Source organism: Chelonoidis abingdonii, chromosome 2 (genome assembly GCF_003597395.2).
Source record: "Chelonoidis abingdonii isolate Lonesome George chromosome 2, CheloAbing_2.0, whole genome shotgun sequence".
Taxonomy (NCBI): Eukaryota; Metazoa; Chordata; order Testudines; family Testudinidae; genus Chelonoidis; species Chelonoidis abingdonii.
In genome coordinates, this window is record NC_133770.1 from 178,999,398 (window position 1) to 179,023,466 (window position 24,069).

The window sequence follows — 24,069 nt, forward strand, 5'->3', positions numbered from 1 at the left end:
AAATATTGGCAAGTAAGGATGATATGTGTTAATTACTTATTAGAAGAGAGTTAATAGGAGTGATTGTTTCCCTTGGGAGTTATTCTGAAATAGGCTCTCCTTTTAGTGTGTACAAGGCTACTTTGATTATGGAAGAAAAATACACATAAATATTAAAAACTCAGTCAAAGCCTTTAAAGTTCTTTTACTTAGTTTTCAAGTGAAGCAAACAGAACAGATCAGTCTGACCCAGGAGACAAAGCTATGTTCTCAAAGCAGTTATTACTGTTAGAAAATTATTCCAAATGTGAGTTTAAAAAAAACCCAGGTTTTTTTCCCCTTGATACGGTAGGCATAATTGAATGTTTACTTCTTTTCTGGAGTTCCTGAAGAGTGGCTTATGTAGCATGCAGAGTCTGAAAGACACATCCTTGTTTAAGGAGGTAATTTAAACTGGATTACACTTAGGAGCCTGACGCATCAATTTAAAGGCATTAGAAGATAATATGAATAGTTCTGATTTTCATTTTAGATGAAGAGATCAGTTTCAGCAGAACTTTGATAAGTTTTCAGCATCAGTTGATTAACATTCCATTCATCTGACCTCATTATGGAATGCTTTTCTAACCCTATTCCTAGACGGAAAACCGTAATGGCATTTTACCCATACCAGAAAACCATTTTTTAAAACACTAGATTAAAAATGATTTCTTTCTAACATGGGTTAACATACTTTATCTGATCACTGTGGCCCTCATTTAGAATATGGATTTTAGTCCATATTGACTAGCCAAACATTGTTTAACTCTTGTTTTCAGAAACCATTTTCAAACCAGTGCTTATTAACAATTCCTTAGCACATTTAAAATATGGACCCAGGTCCTTGTTTAAGGCTGTAGACATTAATATCAGCATGCGTGCAAGATTTCAGCCTGAAGAGGAGAGCTCTTTCTTTAAATTAAAGAGGAATTTGAGGAGAATCATCTTAACAGTTTTTATTCTCAACGCTGTGTCTCCATCTGATCTACTCCAGTTGGTGCAGTTATTCACTGCCTGACACCTGTGTAGTCCTTTACACCAGTGTAAATAGAGCACAAGATTCTATCATTCTGATTTGATAGCATTTTACACCCATTACTCAAAAGAAACACAGTGGAAAATCAGGCCCTGAGCCTTTGGCTGAAATTGGAGCTTGAATGAGGATGACTGGCGAGGGTCAATGCACATAAGACTAGGATAATGCTTATACGTTCAGAGATGCAACCAGGAGAAATGGCAGAGAAGTATATCAGCCCTGTTGACTGAGGAAGTGTGTGTGTGATTTATCACTCGTTCACAATTTGGAGGTTTTATTAAATCTTCACCTGCTACTAGGTGACAGCTATAGCCAAGACTGTTTTTCCTCATGTATGCTTAGCAAGAAGAATGCATCCTTTTCTTTCTAATTCCTACCTTGCATTTCTCACCTCAAGATTAGAATACTGTAACATGGGGCTACACCTGAAGCAATGTTTCATCCAGAGAGCTCATTACACTTGTGTTCTGTAGTATTCTCTGGCTGTAGATTAGTTTGAGTGGAATTTACGTCATAATAGTTGGGTCCTGGCTACTTGAAAGTCCATATCTCTTCCTGCGGTTTCAGTCAGTAAAGGTAATCAAGCTAACAGTCAATAACAATCTTTAAACAGGAGGAATCAGGTCTTTATCAACTCACTCCAGTCCTTAGTCCGCCAGATTTGGATTTGTTGATTTACAACACACACTATACCCAAGCTGTTTTCCTTTCTTGATACTGCTTCAACCTCAGGGTTTCTCAAACAGGGGTCGCTGCTTGTGTAGGGAAAGCCCCAGGCGGGCTGGGCCAGTGTGTTTACCCGCAGGTCCGGCCGATCACGGCTCTCACTGGCCACGGATCGCTGCTCTGGGCCAATGGGAGCTGGGAGCAGCGATCCGCGGCCAGTGGGAGCCGCGATCAGCCAGACCTGTGGATGAGGCAGGTAAACACACCGGCGTGGCCCGCCAGGGACTTTCCCTACACAAGCGGCAACCCCTGTTTGAGAAACCCCGTTCAACCTTAAGATCAGAGTTTAGTTCAGTGGTTCTCAGCCTTTTTACCATTGTGGGCCACACCCAATACTACGTGTTTGGCCCTCAGGAACCGAAGCTCTGTGCTGATTGGGCTGCAAGATGAGAACCACTGATTGAGTTTCTCTCACCTCTCAGTAACTGCCCCTTCTCATAGTTCCAAGACTCAGTTTAGTTGTCTTGAATAAAATAATTCCTTACTGGCAATTTTACAGAAGTAATGAGGAAACAGTATAATAAAAGGCAGTCATAGGTATAAAAATAAGCATGATTGAGATGCATGTGAGAGAATGTTAGCCTAATCCTAAAATTATTTACAAAGTAGAGTTTAAAAATCTTACCTGATAGAAAAGTCCTTATCTCACCCACATCAGAAGAATGTATATCTCTGTCCATATGTGTAATAAAGGATTCAGTAGCTTTAACCCCTGGGCTTCGGCAGCTCAGGATATGTCTCTCAGCTAGAGTATAGAATCTTCTGGTCCGGCCCAAAGAAGATTAAATTATTTGTAGTTGTTTGGTACAGAAATTGAGCGAGTAGAAAGTGTTAAGAGTGACTGAGCAGTGTGATGGTAGTGGGCTAAAATCTGGAGAATGCTGTTGTATTGGTCATGTATTTTTCCTTAGCTTATGATTTCTTTGATGTTTCAGTGTCCACATATTTGTGTTTGAAATACATTTGAGCAATCTTCACTCTAAGTTAACAAAGATTTGTAACGGAGAATTTCTTGGTGGCGTTTGAGTGGTTGTGGGGGGAATTTTTCTTTTAATATATATAATGTATTTATCTATGAGACTGACCATGGGGCTGTAAAGAAGAGCTCCTTTAAAACTATGTATGGGGCAAGGAAACTTTCAGTGATGCTCCTCTGCTGAATGGTCAAATTTTTTCACATGAAGCATCAAGAGCCTGGCAGCCTGGAAAGCTTTGAGAGCCAGCTGGAGAAAGCTTGAACATCTGTTAAAGCTATCTCTATTGGCCTATGACATTTTAAACAGAGAAGCTATGATGCTTCACCAGCTCCCCAGTTCCCTTAAACCTGCTGCCTGACCAGATTCACTCGTGAGCCCTCAGCTTGTCTCCATCCCAGTTTTAAGTCTGTGGCAGTCACTTCCAGCTCCCTCGTCACTTTCTCTTGCCCACTTGCCCCAAGCAGTTAATTTCTTGTCAGTATAGGTGCTTAATTTTTATTCAGGTAGATTTTATATGTATAAATTCTGTGGTGATAACTGTTGTACTTGCATGAAATATTTGTTTTTAAAAACGTATATGCTTTGACCCTGATTCAAGCACTTAAGCATGTACTTTAAGCACATTAGCAATCCCATTCAGCAAGCATTTAAGAATATGCTCTAGTCCTTGTGACTGTACTGGGACTATTCATATGCTTAATGTTAAGCACATGCTTAAATGTTTTGCTGACTAGGGGCCTTATAATTTACAAGTAGAAAACAAGACAGCAGGGAAGGGACACAGCAGGAGGGGTTGTTCTGAGGGTGTATAGTGATTTGACAAGTTCTGTAGGGTAGCCAGCTGAGGAGAACCTTGTTATGTATGCCTCCTAAAATTCAGAAAGTCTTCAGGAAAGCAGTTTCCCTCTTGTGGGCTTCCTAGTGTTCAGGAGACCCAAAAGACAAGTTCTTGGAGCAGGTCCTTGTGGATAGGTGAGCCATTGAAGTGCTTAGCTTGGAAAGTAGTTGCTTGAATGAAGAATGCTTTCTCATTTGGCTACCACATGCACATACTGCGGAAGTATGCAATGGAATCCCTTACTTCTAAAAAATAAACTGACATGAAAGCACAATATTCACTGTAAAAATACAATGTATGACTAATTTGTCAAAGAATATTGTTAAACTTTGCAGAATACACAGAAATGGTTGTTATTAAATTGTTCATAAATGAAACCATGCACATTAGTAACATTTAAAAACAGTCTAGATCAAGACCTTCTGCTAATGTTTACATATCAAAGAACATACACCGTCATCAGTTCCATTTGTCATCAGATAAATTTGTCACCTTTGTTAGTTCTCTCTGCTCAAATGAGCATTAGTGAAACAGTTATCATTGTTGGCATTTAAATTGGCATCTTTAGGTTTCAGAGTTATCTCCTCTATTGAGACAAGCAGTGGCAGGTCATACCTCTCAGAGCTATTGCCTCAGGCAGTCTATTTCTGTTTTTATTATGTATGAAGTAGCGCTCTGAGGGTAAGTCATGGCTCCATTGTGCTAGGCACTGTACAGTGATATGGTGTAAAATCCTGGCCTTTTTTAAGTCAGTGGGAGTTTTGTCATTGACTTCAGTATGGCTGGGATTCTATCTGGGTCCCTGACCAAAAAAGTTTATCATCTAAGGAGGCAAATGACAAGACAGCAAAGGGATACAGTTCAGGAAGACCAAACTTTAACACTGATTTTCCTTTGGTTCATCTTTTCTTCACATCCATAAGGACTACAATCATAATTATTTGAACATGAACGCTTGGATTCTGGAGCATCCGTCTGCTGAGAGAGTAGATTATACAAATTTCTCAGTTTTTAAATACTTATAACTTTTAAACTAATCAACAGTCTTACATGAAAATTCTCCAAAAATTAATTCTACACTAAAAGAATAAGTGCTTTGCATTTGGGAAGGGCACACTATCATGTTCAAAGCAGAGAAGCTTAAAACCTTGTGCTAAGCACAAATGCCAGTGCAACTTTGTGGAGTAACTATTTTGTCTTGTTTCAGAGTGGTAGCCATGTTAGTCTGTATCTGCAAAAAGAGTGAGGAGTACTTGTGGCACCTTAGAGACTAACAAATTTATTTGGGCATAAGCTTTCGTGGGCTAAAATCCACTTCATCAGTTGTCTTGGTAATTAACACAGTTGTCTGTAGTGGGTTCCAAATAACTTAGCAGCAACCTTAGCTTTCAGTTTCCTTTATTTTTTCAGTATGAGTTTAAAAAAAAAAGTCATTTGGTGACATTTGTGTCTTTGTATCTGCCCTTTATATGATATAAAAATTGGGTAACCAACCTTGCAAAATCCAACCTTTTTAGTGTGACATATATGCAGAGATTGCTTCTTACCTTGTCTGCTTTCAGAGAACCTGAATGGGCACTTCACTCTGTACCCGAGAACATCGTAAGGAAGACAGAGCAGGATATTTACAGTTCTGACTCTATGGATCAGGGATAATCAATTATTTTTTGCCAAGGCCCAAATTTCTTGGTCAAGGTATTGCCAAGGTCCAGACTGCAGAGAAAATAATACAAAAACAATAATAATGGTAATAAGTAAATAAAAAGATGTTCCGGTCTGTTCAAAAGTGTCTGGCAATCCAGATTTGGCCCCACGGTCCACCTATCGACTATCACTGCTATGGATTATTCTTTATAAAATGGATTAATCTCCCACTGCAATGTCTGGAAAGTGCAGTGTGAGCCAGTTGATAACACAAATAAAGCACTCTGGAATCCTGCTGAGGGACTCTAATATTCTAAATAACATAAGAAGGTTCAGGTTAATTAAATAAATCAAAACAATGATTACGCTTCTTTTCTAATCCTTGTTATGTCTGCCTTCAAGAATCTAGGACTATGTGATGTTCTCTGCTGCACTAATGGGGACAGTGCACCTCTAGGCGGTAGCAATTGCCCTAATTACAGGAAGGCTCTCATGGGCTCCCTGCTGGAGTTTCCTTCCATTGATGGTAACAGGGATAGAAATCAGGAAACAGAATTCTATAACCAGCTTCCTGTGTGAACTGGGGCACATTTCTAAGACCAAGGTTTTAAAAACCGGAAGCTTAAATACACATTTAGGCAATTGCTTGATTGTTTAAAAGGGCTGAGCTTCAGTGGGAGCTGTTGGGAACTTAGCACTGTAAACCAATTTTTGTACGTATTGTACAGAATAATTGAATAAAATATTAAGTGTTTAACCTATCAGCACAATAGAGGAGTAATATAAAGAAATGCAATATACACTTCTGCTAATTGTGTCTTCAAAGTCTAACTGCAGCCAGAGAGCCAAGTGAGCAAGACTTCCTGGTCACAAGCCTTGCTTACTTTTGAACTCGGTCATGCTTCCTCGATCACGTTTGCCACTGACTTTGATGGGATGACGATCAGGCTTTAGCTCCATCATCTGACAATTACTTGGAGACTTTTTTCCTTTCATGCTTCTTTAGCATCTTCCTTGGGAAAGAGATGGGCATTGTATTAGCAATTTTTCATGTGCCACATTTAAGCCCTTGGATTTTTATCTTTGTTTATTGCAGCTGGTGCTGAGGAGAAAATTGGCTGGGCATTTGGCCTGGGATTAGAGAGGCTGGCCATGATCCTCTATGATATCCCTGACATCCGCCTCTTCTGGAGTGAAGACGAACGCTTCCTGAAACAGTTTAGTGTGCCTCACATTGACCAAAAAGTGCATTTTCAGGTAAGATATATATATATATATATATATATATATATATATATAAAATTTTCTGTCTGTAGGAGGGATTGGTCATTACCAAAGGAGACGGGGTGTTAAATAATCAAAATTGTTTTCAATAGTAAAATGCAATTTAAAACCATAATAAAATTTCAGCTGATGTGGTAAAATCCTGTCATTACCATACATTTATATCAATGATGGAACATTTTTATTGAGCTCTAGATATTCAGAAAATCATCTCTGTTAAGGACAGCACTGACGCACATGCTTAGATGTTTTTCCTGGATAGAGATGAATTCAAGAATGTGCTTAAGTGATTTCCTGAATGAGGGTTGTAATTCTGTGTTACTTTGAATGGAAGCTGCCTCTAAAAATACTGTAATAAATTCCCAAATCCTTGCCTGGTGTTACAGCCATGCTATGTACATTCAAGTCACTGGGAGTTGCTTGGCGAACCCTCTACAAAACAGTTTGGAAATGTGACCTGCTATCTTCAATGTGTATGTGGGTACAGCTTTTAATAATACTTAACAAGCACAAGTTTCCTTTGCCCCAGTGTATCAGCAGCATTTTCCTCCAGCCTCTTCTGTGGATGAGTTGCAAGCTGGAGTTTCAGCAGCACTTTTGTAGTAACTCTGCCATCAAAACCATTCTAACGTTTCTGTAGCTGGCAGACTGCCACACTCATTGCAGTAATACAGCAGCTGAACGTGAATTGATTGAAAGGCACTGCTGCATTCAGAGTATACTTTACCATCGGCATGGGGAGGGTCAAGTCAACTGGCATCATTCTCTATTGGAAGAGGTTACTGAAAAGTTAAACTAGCTACTGAAATTTTACCAGGTGTCTCTGTAGGAGAAATTAGATAATAATTGTTGCAGTACTGTGTCAATGTGGGAGAGGTGAACTTTAAACACTAGTGTCTTTACTATTCCTCTCACTTAATTTGTGAACCAACTTGTTTTTTTTTATTGTTTGAAAGTAAATATAATATTAAAAGAAAAATTACAATAAATCTGAATCAGCTGCTGAAACAGCTCTCACATTTGTACAGTCACCTAGCAATGAAGATGCATTGGCATATTAGATTGGGGAAAGGCCTCCACAGTTCTCCTGTGAAATACTGTAAAAAGGACCTACACAAGAGCAAACCTAAATATTCCAGTCTGTTCACAAAGATCAAACTCCAGCTGGAGATTTGAAATACCCAGACATCCATTCAAATACAGTACGCATACTTACAACTCCTTTCCAGGAAGGAGGAGCCAGTCAAAGCAAACCATGAAAATGACTGACAGAACTCAGTCAAAGCTGAAAAGCCTAGTGAAAAAAACAACTTTATTTTCTTCTTTCTTAATGTTATTGTGGATGTGAGGCTCCGAGTGATGAAATTTATCTTATCTAATCTAATCTACTTTAGAATGTTATGCTGTCACCCATCATTGTTGTATCTGAGCACCTTCCATGTCTAATCATTAGGAATAGGAAGTCCCTGTTGGACTTCATGAATCTTTGGGTATCCCTCCTTTCACGGGGTCAAAACTCTGCTTGGGGTAGGGTTTTCCTTTGGAGAGGGCAGTTACTAGGGTTTAGGAATAAAAGAAGAGTTTGAATTGAGTGTGTCACATATGGCTGAAAAGTTTCTCAAAGAGGAGGGCCTTGCAATGTTTCCTAAAGATAGACAGACTCTGGATTTGCCTTATTTCTTCTGGTAGCTTGTCACATAACATTCAGTTTAATTCTGATCAGCATCATGCTTATACAGAAGTTAGAATGACAAAATAATGTTTATTGAGAGCTTTGAATTTCATTACAAGTGTTTTACTTTCCTTGACCAGATTTAACAGCAGCTCTCCTTTTACCATCATTAAATGAAGCTCTTCAAAACATAAAACGTAACACTTCTGTGATGCTCAGACTATTCCTTCAAATTTCTCTATGCCAGCACCAAAAAAAAAAAAAAAGTTTCTCTCCTCTTGAGATAGATGAAAATGGTCCCTGTAGTAACAGTCAAAAGTTGTTCTCCATGTGAAATCATAGAAATTAGGGATCTGAGAGGACTTTGACTATATTAGGCAAAATTCTGTCCATTTTAAAATACTCTAGTGCCAGGCCGTCTTCCACATCCATTGGCAGACTATTTCACAGTCCAGCAGAGTTTAGTAAAAACATTTTCCTGCTAGCTTGTGAAATTTTTTCTTTGCTCAGTTTCATGCCATTGCTCCCAGTTTTACCACCATGCACCACCTTCAACAATTTTCTCCTCATCTTAGTGCTCTTCTAATACTTGTAAATTGTTATAGTTCCCTAAGTCAGCAGATAGCCAACCTAGAATAACAAAAAATGCATATTTAGTTCTGCCTCTATAAGTGAATTCTCAGACATTCAGTGATTTCTTCTGGAGCAAAACCATGGCAATTTGGCTATCTTAACTGTGTGAATTTCCGTACTTTAAAATGTTTGCATTGTTAACTGAATTCCTTAGGCTTCTAATTTCTTGTGTGATTCTAATATAGCTGAAAGATAATAAGCATGCCAACCAAGGACAGAAACCTTAACTTCACCTTGATGAAGTATTTTATGTCAGAATTTCCTTATTTTTTTTAAAGTGCTAACTTGGAACTTGGAGGGGAGAGGGTGTAGAAAGGGGCGTTCCTCCTTTCCTGATGTCTGCAGTTGGGAAGCCTTATTAATACACACATCCTAAGACCCTGCAACCCCTAGGAGGCACCTAGGAGAAATATCTACCAGGGTAAGTGTCCCAACTGGCTGGAGTGCATCATGAGGTCTCAATCTCTGTAGGCCTTTGGAGGCTTGTGAGACCACAAGGAAACTAGCAGCCCTCCACCCCCACTCAAGCCTCTTTTCAGGGGCCTCCCTAACCCTCAGCTCCCACAAGCTCTAGAGAAGGCTCACCGGGAGCCCTTAGCCTCCATGTATTGTTAGTTTTATAAGGTTAGTTGGGCTCCCCACACCTTTCCTAATGCAAGCCTTAGGAGGCTCACCAGGCACTGAACTTCCCTATGGGCCCAGGTGTGCTTGTTTCGTCTTAGTAGGTGTGTGTCACTCCTGTGTGGTAGAAAGGGATTATTTTAAATTGCTGGACACCGAGGAATTTTATTTTTAAAATTATTAAAAATATTTGTCTTAGAGAAGCAAGAAATGGTCGGCCAGCTGTTACTAATTGTTTCTCTTGCTGAGAACTCCGGGTGTGGCTCCCACCACTGCTTTAGTCACAGGGGTTCTTTAACATTTCTTAGGGAACACCATGATCAAGAGCAAGCAAAATCATCACAGTTATTAGACAGTGTTATTTTACTATTAAAGAAAGGAAAAGAGGACATCAAACAACATGAGTGACCAAACACAAATGACAAGCTTGTTACTTCCATTATTTTATTTTCATTTGTTTATGATTGGGTAAAAGAATTTAAGGACTGGTGGGTCCTGTCTAGTTAATAATAATAATAATAATAATAATAATTAATAATAAATAAGTTTATAAATAGGCAAAATAAGTAATTTTAACAAAATCCTATGAAATTGAAGAAATATTTGAAGTCGGTTACTTAGAAGAAGCCATATCAGGAGCTGTCTTTGAGAAAGGCCAGTTACAAATATTAAGAATCTTAAATCCAATTAAATCTCGCTATTTCTCTGTTTACCAGAGTTTAGCCTGGCATCTCTCCAGGAATATATGGTCTAATCCAATGGCTCTCCACCTTTCCAGACTACTGTACCCCTTTCAGGAGTCTGATTTGTCTTTTGTACCCCAAGTTTCACATTGCTTAAAAACTACTTGCTTACAAAATCACACATAAGAGTGCAAAACTGTTACACCACATTATGACTGAAACATTGCTTACTGTCTCATTTTTACTATATACTTATAAAATAAATCAATTGGAATATAAATACTGTATTTACATTTCAGTGTATTGCATATAGAGCAATATAAACAAGTCGTATGAAATTTTAGTTTGTACTGTCTTTGCTAGTAGTCTGTTGTAAAACTATTGTACTGATTTTTTATGTAGCCTGTTGTTAAAATAGGCAAATATCTAGATGAGTTGATGTACCCCTTGGAAGACCTCTGCGTACCCCCAGGGGTACATGTGCCCCTGGTTGAGAACCATTGCTCTAATCACTTGGTGATTAACAAGAGACACTGTTAGTGTTTTAAGTTACAATAGCAATTTCATATTCCAATAAAATCATTACAAGAGTTTTAAATCTAGTCTCTTGACAAGTGTCTTAGTTAACGTCCTCTCATCAATCCATGTTGAAGTGTTGGGAAGCTATTGCTTGAGTTGGTTTCTTGAGTCTTCTCTGTTTTTCTTATCTGTCTGTATCGGCTTGCTTGTAGAGAGGAACAGGAGGTGAAGAGTTGTAGAGTTTTTGTTGAAGCAGGGTAGCAGAGGGTGTGTGTACAGGGAGTGCTCACTTCTGAGGGGGGTTTTATACTCTTTCCTTTCTACTTCTGTGAATGTAAGAAAACACACCTGTTGTTTCAGTCTTATGTAGATTTAAAGTTAGTTGCTGTCCTTCTTTCACTGCTTCATGCCTTCAGAGTTGGCTTGGGTGACACCGTCATCTCCTGAATGTGTTGTCTGAAGAACGAATAACATTTTTTTAACTTGCCTTTGTTCTTCTTCTGTCAGAAAAGCATCAAATGACTTTTAAAGTTAGTTTTAACTCTTTCTTTATATTCAGTCAATTTTCAAAGATATTCCTTTGGTTTCATTAGAGTTTAATGGAAGTTGAAATTCTGTTTCAAATGAGTCCAAACACTCCAGTTCTCTCTGTTAAGGTCAGCTCTCAAAGTAGACTTTTAAATTTAAATTCTTAAAGTGTTATCAGAGAGGGTATTGTCTTTTCTTTTTACTTGTTTTTGGAGAGGTTGTTCTTGTCTTCACAAATTTGATGAGGGATTGCTAAGGGATTATCAGGTAACTAGTTTCCCAATTAATGTGCATATTTCTTTACTTAAATGGCTTCTTATATTAGTGATCAGTTATGACATCAAATGACCTTGCTATATTTGTACATGAAGTATTTCACTATTTACATAGCAATGGTATTAGGAGCTTTGCATTTAATTAACATATTTGCAAGTATGCATTTCAGAAAGGTGTTTGCCATTTCAACATTTAAGAAATAAACAAAAGGTTTTAAACACTTCCAATGACACAGGTTTATCCTAGAGGCTTTTCTGAATAAGTTTTTAGAGTAATTATAAAATTCATTTTAATGATGATAGTTCTAGACTTCTTTGTATAGGCTTACTTATATTTATTACTATGATAACACACCCTACATTTTCTAGCCCACGATCAGGTCTCTTCCTAAAACATGCATTTTTTATATGGTTTGTCTTCTTGAAATAAGTGTTGCCTTTGTATCAAGCCAATATCTTATACACAGGAGACTTGTCCCATTCTTTGATAACTCTGATTTGTTTGTTGGCTTTTTTTGACTAAATAGGTTCTAGATTTACAATTTACTGTTTGCAGTCTGTTTACAATTTGTAATTACAGACTCATATCTACATTGTATACAAAGCACAATAATTAACACATATATAAATCTTTCAAAACATAGTATGAAAGAAATTAGTATAGAATGTTAAAGCAAAACAGAAGTTATAAAACTGCATCCCAGAGTTGGTGTAAACACGTTTGGAGGTAATAAACATTTTATGGCTATAAATAAATGTTGATCTTCCCTGATATTTGCTTGCCTTTGGGAGATAAGGTAGATGATAATGATACATACATCATAAACTTCAGTAAAGGCACAGACAAGTTTAGTGACTTAATATTTTAAAAAATATAATTATTTTATTAATATCATTTTGCACCAATATTGAGATCTCTCCTCTATGCTCCTGAGTCTTAGGATGCTCTTTGGAAGGCTGCCTTTTGAATCTCCATTTCCTTCCCCATGAATTTTGTGAGAGGCTAGATGGCAGCTTCCCTAGCCCTTGCCCCTTTAGCCTTTGGTGGTTCCCCCAGTCTTACTGTGCTCCTCCCTCCCCACCTTAGGGCCCTCAGCCCCAAATGATCCAAAATAGGCTCAACAAACCAGAATAGGCTTGTTGGCAGGGTAATAAGGTAAAATTTGGTTTTTGGCTACACTTTGTGGGGTTGTTGCTGGATGTCTTTTCAGGGTTCCCTAGTCTATGAGATAAGCACCCTTTTAATTGTTACAAAGCTAACTAAATAATTGAAGAAGGAGTTTGTTAAGGGACTAAAATTCCTTTTAGGAATTCTGGTGACTTGGGGTGGTCTTAACAGTAACAAGTCACCAGGACCAGATGGCATTCGCCCAAGAGTTCTGAAAGAACTCAAATGTGAAATTGTGGGACTACTAACTATGGTTTGTAACCTATCCTTTAAATCGGCTTCTGTACCCAGTAACTGGAAGTTAGCTAATGTAACGCCAAAATTGAAAAATGGCTCTAGAGGTGATCCCGGCAATTACAAACTGGTAAATCTAATGTCAGTTCCAGGCAAATTAGTTGAAACAATCGTAAAGAATAAAATTGTCAGACACATAGAAGAACATAAATTGTTGAGCAAAAGTCAACATGGTTTCTGTAAAGGGAAATCATGTCTTACTAATCTATTAGAGTTCTTTGAAGGAGTAAGCGAAACATCGTGGATAGGGGGATCCAGTGGACTAGTGTACTTTAGATTTCCAGAAAGCCCTTCGAACAGAGTCCTCAGCAAAGGCATCTTACGTGAATTCAGCTCTTCATGGGAATCCTAGAAAGAAAAAAAAAAGGTTAAGAAAAAAATTTCCCCCCCCCTTTCTTTTTTTTTTGCATGGATTGGAGAACTGTTTAAGAGACGGAAGCAGAGGGTAGGAATAAATGGTAAATTTTCAGAGGAGAGAGGTAACTAGTGGTTCCCCAAGGGTCAGTCTAGAGCCAATCTATTCAACTTCATTCATAAATGATCTGGAGAAAGGGGTAAAGTGAGGTGGCAAGTTTGCAGATGATACTAAATTGCTCAGATAGTTAAGACCAAAGCAGACTGTGAGAACTTCAAAAAGATAGATTCATAGAATATTCAGAGTTGGAAGGGACCTTAGAAGGTCATCTAGTCAACCCCTGCCTCAAAGCAGACCAATCCCAGACGATTTTTGCCCAAATCCCTAAAGGCCCTCAAGGCAACAAAATGCATTAGAGTAATTAATGGTGGATAATGTGCAATATCTATTGGGAAAATACCCCAACTATACAACAATATGATGGGGCTAATTAGCTACAACTAATCAGGGAAAAGATCTTGGTGTCCTCATGGATACGTCTTTGAAGACATCCACAGTGTGCAAGGCGGTCAAAAAGAGCAACAGGATGTTGGAATCATTAAAACGGATAGGAGAATAAAACTGAGAATAGTTTATTGCCTCATATAACTGGTACACTACATCTGAATACTGCGTACAGATGTGGTCTCTCATCCAAAAAAGATATATGGTGTTAGGGAAGGGCAACTAAATGATTGGGGTTGAATGGGTCCCATATGATGGAGATTAAAGAGGCTCTAGGGAGTCTCTCGCTTTGAAAGGAGGAGACTAAGGAAGGGAGAGTGATTATGAAGGATGTTAGGGATAAAATCATGAGTGCTGTGGAGAAAGTGAATAAGGAAAAGTTATTTACTTGTTCTCATAATATAAGAACTAGGGCAACAGGTTAAATTAATTAATGGGCAGCAGGTTTAAAACAAATAAAAGGAAGTTCTTCTTCACACAGCACACAGTCAGCTGTGGAACTCCTTGCTTGAGGAGGTTGTGAGGACTAGGACTATAACAGGGTTTAAAAGAGAACTAGATAAATTCATGGAGGTTAAGTCTATTAATGGCTATTAGCCAGGATGGGTAAGGAATGGTGTCCCTAGCCTCTGTTTGTCAGAGGGGGTAACAGATGGGAGGAGAGAGTCCACATGATCATTACCTGTTAGGTTCACTCCCTCTGGGGCACTTGGCATTGGCCACTGTCGGTAGACGGGATACTGGGCTGGATGGACCTTTGGTCTGACCCAGTATGGCTGTTCTTATGTTCTTATGTTCTAATGTCTCTGAGGAGTCTCATGAGCAGTCAGAATTTGACTCTGAAAGTTTGCTATGAGGTTCTTCTTCAAGTGGTATCCCTGTGGTTGCTCTGCATCAGGATATGTGCGTGCCCATGCACTCTTGATCGGATATTTTCATCAGCAGTGTCTGTACTCTTGACATCCTGGTGCTCCAGTACAAAGGTATACAGGAAGGGGGAAGACCCACCACCACTCCAGTTCCTTCTCAGCCACCTGCAGCTTGAGATGGATCATTGCAGTGCCTATTAACTAGCTACACAGCTTGCTACCTTTCTTGCTTAATCCTTTCTTTTCATTTTTTTTATTTTCTGTTATTAAGAACACCTTCTCTTCTTCATTTGTGCATTCTGAACCTTTATTTTTGTTCCTTAGTCCTTGATCCGCAGTCTTGAGTATGGGTTATGCCCAAGATTTGGACTCCAAACCCTGCCAGACCTGCCATAAGTCCTTCTCCCACAGCGACGAGCATTCAAGCTGCCTTTGCTGCCTGAGATAGATTCACTTTCCCTCCAAATGTATGATAGGCTCAGGATTTAAAAGCAGCTCTAAGAAATTGAGGGATCGGTAATAAAAAGGAAAGTATCATGCCGCTATATAAATCCATGGTATGCCCACAACATGAATACTGTATGCAGTTCTGGTCGCCCCATCTCAAAAAGATATACTAGAATTGGAAATGGTACAGAGAAGGGCAGTGAAAAGGATTTAGGGGTATGGAATAGCTTCCAAACAAGGAGAGCTTAAAAAGACTGGGGCCATTCAGCTTAGAGAGAGACAGTTATGATAGAGGGCTACACAATCATAAATGATACGAAGAAAGTGGATAAGGAAGTGTTATTTACCCTTTCACATAACATAAGAACTAGGGGTCACTTGATGAAATTAATAGGCATCAGGTTTAAAACAAGAGAAAGTATTTCTTCACACAACACACAGTCAACCTGTGGAACTCATTGCCATTGGATGTTTTGAAGGCCAAAAGTATAACTGGGTTAAAAAGAGAAGTAGATAAGTTCATGGAGCCTAGATCCATCAATTCTATTAGCCAAGATGGCCAGGGATACAACTCTGCTCCGGGTGTCCCTAAACTTCTGACTGCCATAAACTGGGACTGAACAACAGGGGATAGATCACTTGAAATTGCCCTGTTCTGTTTATTCCCTCTGAAGCATCTGGCATCAACCACTGTCAGAGACAGGAGAATGGGCTAGGTGGACCATTGGTCTGACCCAGTATAGCTGTTCTTATGATAGACTAAAATTCCTGTTAATGGAGAAGCCTCACAGACTTATGGGGTCTGGGTCCCCCCTCTGTATTGTGTATCTGGTTGCTCAGAGAGCTCCAGCGACCATATCCGCTGCAACAGTAAGCAAAAACCCTGGGAGCCCTTCAGAACCATCCAGACTCTCAGAGAAGAGAAGACCCCGTTCTCCAGAACAGGATAAAAGAAGAGGAAAGTCACAACCTCAGTCTGTGTTTCAGGAGACCTTGTATCCTGATTTGGGTACTGCTAAGGCTCTTCCCTTCCAGTAGAGAGACCACAGCATTGGCTAAGAATACCATGCCACATACTGAGAAGCTGTCAGGTAAACAACCTAAAGCAGCACCAGGCTTGGTGCCTTTGAAACATAAGGTCTCCAAAGCCAAGCTGAAATTGTTGCCAGTACTGTCATCTGTAGCCAGACATGAAGGGCACACCTTTTCATCAGAACATAAGAATGGCCATACTGCGTCAGACCAGTGGTCCAACTAACCCAATATCCTGTCTTCTGCTCAGGTTCTATGCTGCATCTGTTTCCCCCATTCACCCTTATTGGGATCATCTCTCCCATTTCCTAACTTCCTGGGAGCTCATCACATGGGATAGATGGACCTTGGAGGTGATTTCTACAGACTATTCCATCCATTGCAGCTCCTTACCTCCTTCCCCCCCGCTCAACCATCCCTCTTCAGTAAGCCTTCTCGTGAGGATTTTTTGGGACAGGATGTACAATCCCTTCTAACAGTGGGGGTGATACAACCTGTTCCACCATACTTTGTTGGGAAAGGATTCTGTTCCCAGGACTTCCTGATCCAGGAATAAAATAGAGGGTGGGGACCAATTCTGGACCTCAGGACTTTGAACACCTTTGTTTGCTGTGAGCCATTCAGAATACAGAAGTGATGATTCCCTCTCTGGGTCCAGGAGATGGTTTGTTTCCCTCGATCTTCGGTATGCTTATTTTCATATTGCTGTGCACCCCTGGCACAGATGTTTGTTTTATGGTGGTCAGGAACCACTACCAATATCATGCCCTACCTTTTGGCCTCTCCACTGTCCCAAAGTCCTCTCAGCTGTTGCAACCCATCTTCACCAGCTGGGAATAATTGTTTTACCTTACCTAGACGATCACCTCCTGAAAAGTCTCTCATTTCTTGAGGCACCGACTGCAACCAGTAAGGCCCTATCTCTATTCCACTCACTGGGCCTCCAGTTCAACACAGAAAAGTTTACCCTCAAACCCACTCAACACACAAACTTCATTGGCGCCACCGTGGACTCCACCATCATCAGAGCCAAATGGTAACATTGCAACAGAGCTTGCAAACCACAGCAAGGGTTTGCCTGCAACTCCTGAAACATATATAGTAGCTTCTATGTTTGTGACACTGTTAGCAAGACTACACTCTCGATGTCTTCAGGCCTGGCTGAGAACTGTCTCTACTCCCAACAACCAGTCTATCCAAGCAAGTATTTGTACCTCAGAGGGGCCTTGACTCTCTAAATTGGAGGAAGGATCCACAAAGGATCCACAAAGGAAGTTCCATTCCTGCAGCCTCTTCCTGTGAGAACCATCACTACAGATGCCTCCTTGATTTCCTAGAGCGCATGCTCCCAAAACTTCACCATTCACGGCAAATGGACTCCTTGGGAAACAATCCTCCCTATCAACATATTAGACCTCAGAGTGGTTTGTTACGTTTGTCAGCGTTTCCTATCACATGTCTGGGTCCACCTGATCAGAATAATGCTGGACAATAGAGCGGCAATTTATAATATCAATCAGCAAGGAGGAGCAAGATCTGAGTCCTTAAACACCAAATCCGTGAAACTATGGAACTGGTGCGGTTCACACAGGATTCTGAACTTAGCAGTTTATCTGATAGGACTGCACACACAGTGTCGGGATCCCTCAGCAGGCATTTCCACATCAACCTTGAGTGGGAGCTGAACAATGACGTATTCCAAGAGATATGTCCTACCTGGGGTCATCTGCAGATAGATCTCTTTGTGACACCATCCAATGTGAAGTGCAGACGGTTCTGCTCAAGAGGAGGGCACAGCCACAACTCGACAGGAGATGTCCTAGTCATTTCTTGGCCTTGTGTATTGCTGCATGCTTATCCCCTGCCACCTTTATTGCTCAAGGTCCTAGAAAATTGAAACAGGAGGAAGTTTTAGCCATCCTCATAGCACCATCATAGCTGAGAGTGGTGTGGTTCCTAGAGCTGGTTTACATGTCTATGCAACCACCCTCTCTGCCTTCCTCTAACAGCAAACTTCCTCATCCTGGAGTCAGGATCCATCATCCACCCCAACCTCTCGATGCTTCACCTCAACACATGGCTTCAAGATGGCTCTCTGGTATGGAACAAGACTGCTCCCCAGAGGTGTAAACAGTACTCCTTCATAGTAGAAAACCCATGACAAGGAAAACTCCTGAAGAAGTGGAAACCTTCCAGATTTCATGCAGCCAGTGATCTGTACCTCCTCTTGAGTCCTATTTGACACACATTCTTGATTACCTCCTGAATTTAAAAATCACAGGCTTATTGGTGAGCTCCATTAAGGTTCACCTAACTGCTATCACAGTTTTTCACACACATGCCCTATCAAGTGGCTTTCTTCACCTACCCAACCACTATGAGGTTTATTAAAGGTCTGTTCAATCTCTATCCTCCTCTTAGGGAGCCAACTTCATCATGGGACCTCTCAACTTGGTTCTCAGTGTGCTGAGGAAATCCATGTTTGAACTCGTGGGAATATGTTCCCTCCTTTTTTGGTTCTGTAATACCTCATTCCTCAAAGCATTCATCTCAGTCAGAAGTGTCGGGGAACTTGCAGCCTTGATGCCTGATCCCCCGTACACTGTCCTATAGCAGTGGTTTTCAAACTTTTTTTCATTTGCAGACCCCTAAAAATTTTCAAATGGAGATGTGGACTCCTTTGGAAATCTTAGACATAGTCTGCAGACCCCAGATTGAAAACCACTGTTCTATAGCAATATGGTAACACTATGTCCACACCCTTGCTTCCTAACTGTTTCTTCAGAATTCTGCATTAATAAGGAGATTCAGATTCTGGCGTTTTATCCCAAGCCTCAGTCTTTAAGAGAAGAAACAAGCCTCCTTACACTGGACATAAAAAGAGCTCTTGCCTTTTACCTCCACAGGACACGGCCCTTTTAGGGCTTCCCCATGGTTTTTCATCTCAATTGTGAAATGAATAAAAGGACATCAGGTTTGCACCCAAAGATTGAACAGGATGGATCTTAACCTGTTATAAACAACAGGGTTTTTCCTTCTTATCAGAGTGATTGAGCCCACTGGGGCTCAATCTACCTCTGCAGCTGCAGTGAGAAACTGTTTCATATCTCATACATCTGCAGGGCAGTCACCTCGTCTTAGGTGCACATGTTTTCCCGGCACTATGCTCTTGTGCCTGCTTCCAGATCTGACATGGCTTTTGGTGACACTGTTCTACAGTCTGTGCTGAATCTACCTCCTCGGCAGCCTCCTCCGTATTGAGGTACTGCTTGGGAATTTCCTGAGGTGGAACATCCATAGGAACAATACGCAGAGAAAAGAGAGAGGTTACTTATTTCGTATAATAATTGGAATTCTTTGAGGTGTGTCCTCCTATGGGTGCTGAACTACTCTTTCTTATATTGAGCTATTAAGAGCTGAAAACCCATATACTCCTTTTTAAAGAGTTAATAACTGTTCAGATGAGATTGTAATCAGGTAATGTATAGTGCTGTTCTCTAGATCCCAGCTAGGGGAATCTAATAAACTTAATTTTTATCTCTTTCTGTCATTTTGCTACTAAGTGGCAAAATCAGATTAGCAGACTTTAAGTTTGATAAACCCTCCTACTTTTAGCGTATCATCATTAAGGAATCATTTGTCCAATTCATATAAAATTTCATAGAAAAGTTGTAGCCTGGCTGCAAACCTGGCCTTCCAATGTGGAGGCCTATATGATTTTTCAGATGGATATTAGAGGAAAGCCACTGTAGCATTTTCAGCCTAAGTGAAAGGAAGCTAGGTACAACAGAAATATTGAGAACCTGTCCTCACAAACTTCCCAGCCCAGTTGTGCAGACTCCAGGAGGCATGGATTCATACTTTCAGTGCTTAACTGAACCAAATTTTTGAACCTTTGGAGTTTACTCTATCAATTCTTATAAATGATGGTGCATAATTTTCAGATTATATTTTTCCACTGTTCATTAAAACATTCTTCAAATAGACAAGATCATCTCATTGGAAAGCAATAACCTTTAATATTATCTGGGTTAAATATGCTCTTGTTCAAAGATGGAATTTAATTTGAACGCATTCTCAGGACTTACTAATGCAAGAAACACATACTGTAAAGAACACTTTAACAGTCTGAATTTGTCAGGCTTGTACTCTATCATCATAGTCGTTTGGTGTTTGAATGCAAACAGTAGTATGTCAAGAAGCTGCTGGCAGAAGCTGACAACTCACATACCCTTGTGCTCACCTGGCACAGCAGTCTGAGAGTACTGTGTTGACCTGGATTAACTAAATGGCTCAACCTATAACTTGTCATGTCACGGGAGTATGGAGGTTCATGGGAAGTTGTTGCCCTGCAATCACTAGCATTTGTTGCCTATGTTCAGAATGTAAAGCAGGTGGGAGGTAGGACCTGGAATGTAAAAGACAGGAAAAACTGAGCACCTGAAGAACATGATATTATAATTAAAGGAAATCACTTGGACCCGTTTATAATAATAATAATAAATATCTAGTTCTTCTATAGCGTCTTTCCTCAGCAGATTTCAAAGTGCTTTACAAAGGAGATCAGAGGGCTTGGCTACACTGGCGCTTTACAGCACTGCAACTTTCTCGCTCAGGGGTGTGAAAAAAGCGCGGCTCCCAGCACTGTAAGCTAATCCCCATGGGGAGGTGGAGTACATGCAGCACTGGGAGAGCTCTATCTCAGCGCTGGCACTGCGACCACACTCGCACTTCAAAGCGCTGCCCCAGGAGCTCTCCTGCGGCAGCACTGTGCAACTCTAAGTGTAGCCATACCCATTTTACAGATGGGGAGACTGTGTGATTTGATCTAGTATATTATGTGATATCTCCATTTGTCAGAGCAACTAGCGTAGTTACACATACAGATAATGACCACTTCCTGAATTGTTCTGAGCTGGCGTTCTTGTGAAAAAGACCTCAGATGTTGGCACCTCACACAGGGAAGGGTACAAAAATAAAATGACATTTGGGGAGGGAAGAGGAGAGAGGTTCATATAAAATGCTGCACACCTGTAGGTGTTGACAGATGGGTTCTGTTGCCAAGGCAGTTTTCTGGGATCTCAGTTGTTTCACTGCCACAATTAGCAGCATGTTGTTTCAGTCTTGTAGGAGTATTGTTCTTCTGCACAAAGTGAGTTACATTTCCCAGTGGCTGCTTTTTTCGTTATTTATTTCTATTGCAGCAGAGCCTAGGGCGCACCTGAGATCAGAGTCCCGTAGCACTAGGCATTGCACAGACACTTAGTAAGAGACCTTACTTGAAGAGGCTGACAAAAAGTGAAAGAATGGAGGTGGTGGTAAACCCTCTGTAAAATGGGGATAATGTGACAGAGAGAACAAGCGACTTGGGAAGATCACACAGGAAGTCTGTAGCTGAGCTAGGAATCTAACCCAAATCTCTTGAGTGCAAATTCAGTGCCTTAACCATGAGACCATGCAGCTTCTTGGTGTGTTGTATTGTCAAGACATAACAATATTGGGTTTCCTGTGAGGTTGTTGTTACTGATTTTAAAGTTGTGCAGACTCTGAAATAAGGAAAAAAAAGAGTTAGTGTTTATGGATCCTTGACAATATACCTCTGTAATATACAGTGTTCCTTTCCTGTCTCCCTTGGTGGCTGCTGCTCCTGTATACCTCCCCCATTCCCATTTGTCTTCATTGAGTGTTTTGTGTGAGTAATAACTGCAGGATCAAGCCCATAATCCGTAACAGAGTTCTGTTTACCCAATTACCCAATTAGCACCTTGTTCACTACACACCTGAGGTTTCTTGCTGCTCCACACCATGCAGCTTTAAAACCTCTCATTACCGATTCACCACGAGGTAGTCATCAGTTTCCTCAGACAAGTGAAATGTCCCTAGCCTGATACCTTAGGAGTGATGGCCACTGGGAGATAGCAGCAGGGCCGGCTCTAGGTATTTTGCTGCCCCAAGCAAAAAATTTTTGGCTGCCCCGGCTTTTTTTTTTTTTTAGCTTTTATATGTTTTCACTTTGCAGTTTTGTTTTGACTGTTTACAATTTAAAAAAAAATGAAAACAGAGAAATAAAACAATTTCCTACTAGCGTAATTTTAACATTTAATTTTAACAAAACCTTCCCACCCGGCCCAACTTTTACCTTGCTGCACATCTGGCCCGAGGTGGATTCATCTCCCATCACCGCCGCTCTCAGGGCCAAGGGTTGGGGCTGCTGCTGGATCCCAGCCCTGCTCATCCTTGGTCGTCGCCTTGACCCTGGCAGGAGCTGCTGCTCTAATCCCTTGGCAGGAGGCGGCACAGAGGGGAGGAGGAGGCAGAGGCGGGGACAAGCCGAGGAGGAGTTGCCTGCCCGGGCATCATGTACCTCCCATCCTCTGCAGCCGGAGCAGGGCCGTGCTACTGGCTCCTGCCTGGGAGGTGGGGGGTGACCGCTGCCCACGGGAGCGCGGTGGGGACAAGTTCCTCACTTAGCTGGCTCCCTGCCCCTCTGCACCCGGCGGCAGAACAACAGGCTGGTTACTGCCCGGGATGCCGCTTCAGGTATGAGCTGGGGCCCCAGCATTATGCCGCCCATATATTTTACTGCCCTAGGCACCTGCTTCTTTAGCTGGTGGCTAGCGCCACCCCTGGATAGAGGACTTGTTCTGGAAATCTCAGGGAGACCAAAAATAGAACAAACTGACAGGCCTAAGGGAAAACATTTTCAAAACTTAAGCAGCTTTGCCTGTACGTTCCTAGTTCTGTCTCAGAAAAATAAAATCTAAGGTCCAAGCCAGCCATTTCATCCTGTTTGAACTGATTACGTACTGTGAAGGGGGTGGCTCTAATGATCAACTATTAGTATGCTGCTCTGTATAATTTACATTTATCTTCTTTGTCTGTGATTAGCATTATTTCCCAATAAAAAAAGTAAATAGATTCACTGGTTGTTGCGGTTTCAGATATTTTTCATCAAGATAGGGTAACTCCATACTTAAATGGTTATCCATTTATTATGTTTGCTTTCTAATAGTACATCTATTAAAGGCAAATATGCAACCATTAGTATGTAAATTGAACTTGGATGTCTGAACATTTGAGCTACAGCTTCAGATGTGACTTATTGGCTAATTAGTTTTATTGTAATTGAAGATGTATACAGAGCACATGTTTGTAAATACATATAGAGAATATGTGATGGTGTGGCATAAAAATTCTATTGGCATAAATTTGGAGATGCTGCATTTCTTATGAGTGAGTTTTGCAGATCACCCCAAATGAGTATCAATAAAATTTTTACACCACCCCACACCATTGGATATTGTACATCATCTTTGGAGGAGAGATGGAGATTAGGATGGAACACTCCATTCTCTTCTCACACTAATGGAGGGGGGGAAGGAACCACTGACACTTTCTACTGTCAGCTCAGAATAAGGAGACCTCACACTCAGCCTTATCATTGGACTAGACCCTGGTCAATCATCATGGCCTCTAGCATCATGAGTCGTGACAGTAGGCACAAGATGCTGAGCTCTCTGGCCTCAGTCCAGCAGAGCACTTAAGCACATGCTTAACATTAAGGTCATGCATAGTCCTACTGAAGTCACTAGGATTACTCATGTGCTGAAAGTTAAGCATGTCCTTAATGGGTTGGATGCTTGTTGGATCGTGGCTAGAGAGCTCAGCACTTTGCAAGATTGAACTGAGTGCTCAGCATCTTGCGGGACTGAGCTTATGGTAAGTAGAAAAATGTTTTTAAATGATCCTGAGTAAAATCATGACAGTTTAATGCTTTAAAAATGTAAAACAGATATTTGAAAGCCTTTGAAATCACTTGGTATCACTGAACTGCATGAGGGAAAGGTATTTCACCAAGCCGGCCTTTGGAGGAGAGAGTGCAGCACCTGCCTTCCAGCCCTGCCTAAGGAAGGGTGGTTAAAGAAGGATAGAGGATTGAGAGGGCC

At 40.7% G+C, this 24,069-nt stretch overlaps 1 protein-coding gene across 3 annotated transcripts in view; it reads left to right on the forward strand.

Moving 5' to 3' along the window:
• FARS2 (phenylalanyl-tRNA synthetase 2, mitochondrial) overlaps positions 1–24,069 on the forward strand; it is a 407,483-nt gene that overhangs the window by 210,083 nt on the left and 173,331 nt on the right. For all 3 annotated transcript variants that reach the window (XM_075062831.1, XM_075062829.1, XM_075062830.1), the window contains one exon: positions 6,336–6,496. In XM_075062831.1, the coding sequence (XP_074918932.1) occupies positions 6,336–6,496 (161 nt within the window). The remainder of the gene's footprint in view (positions 1–6,335; positions 6,497–24,069) is intronic.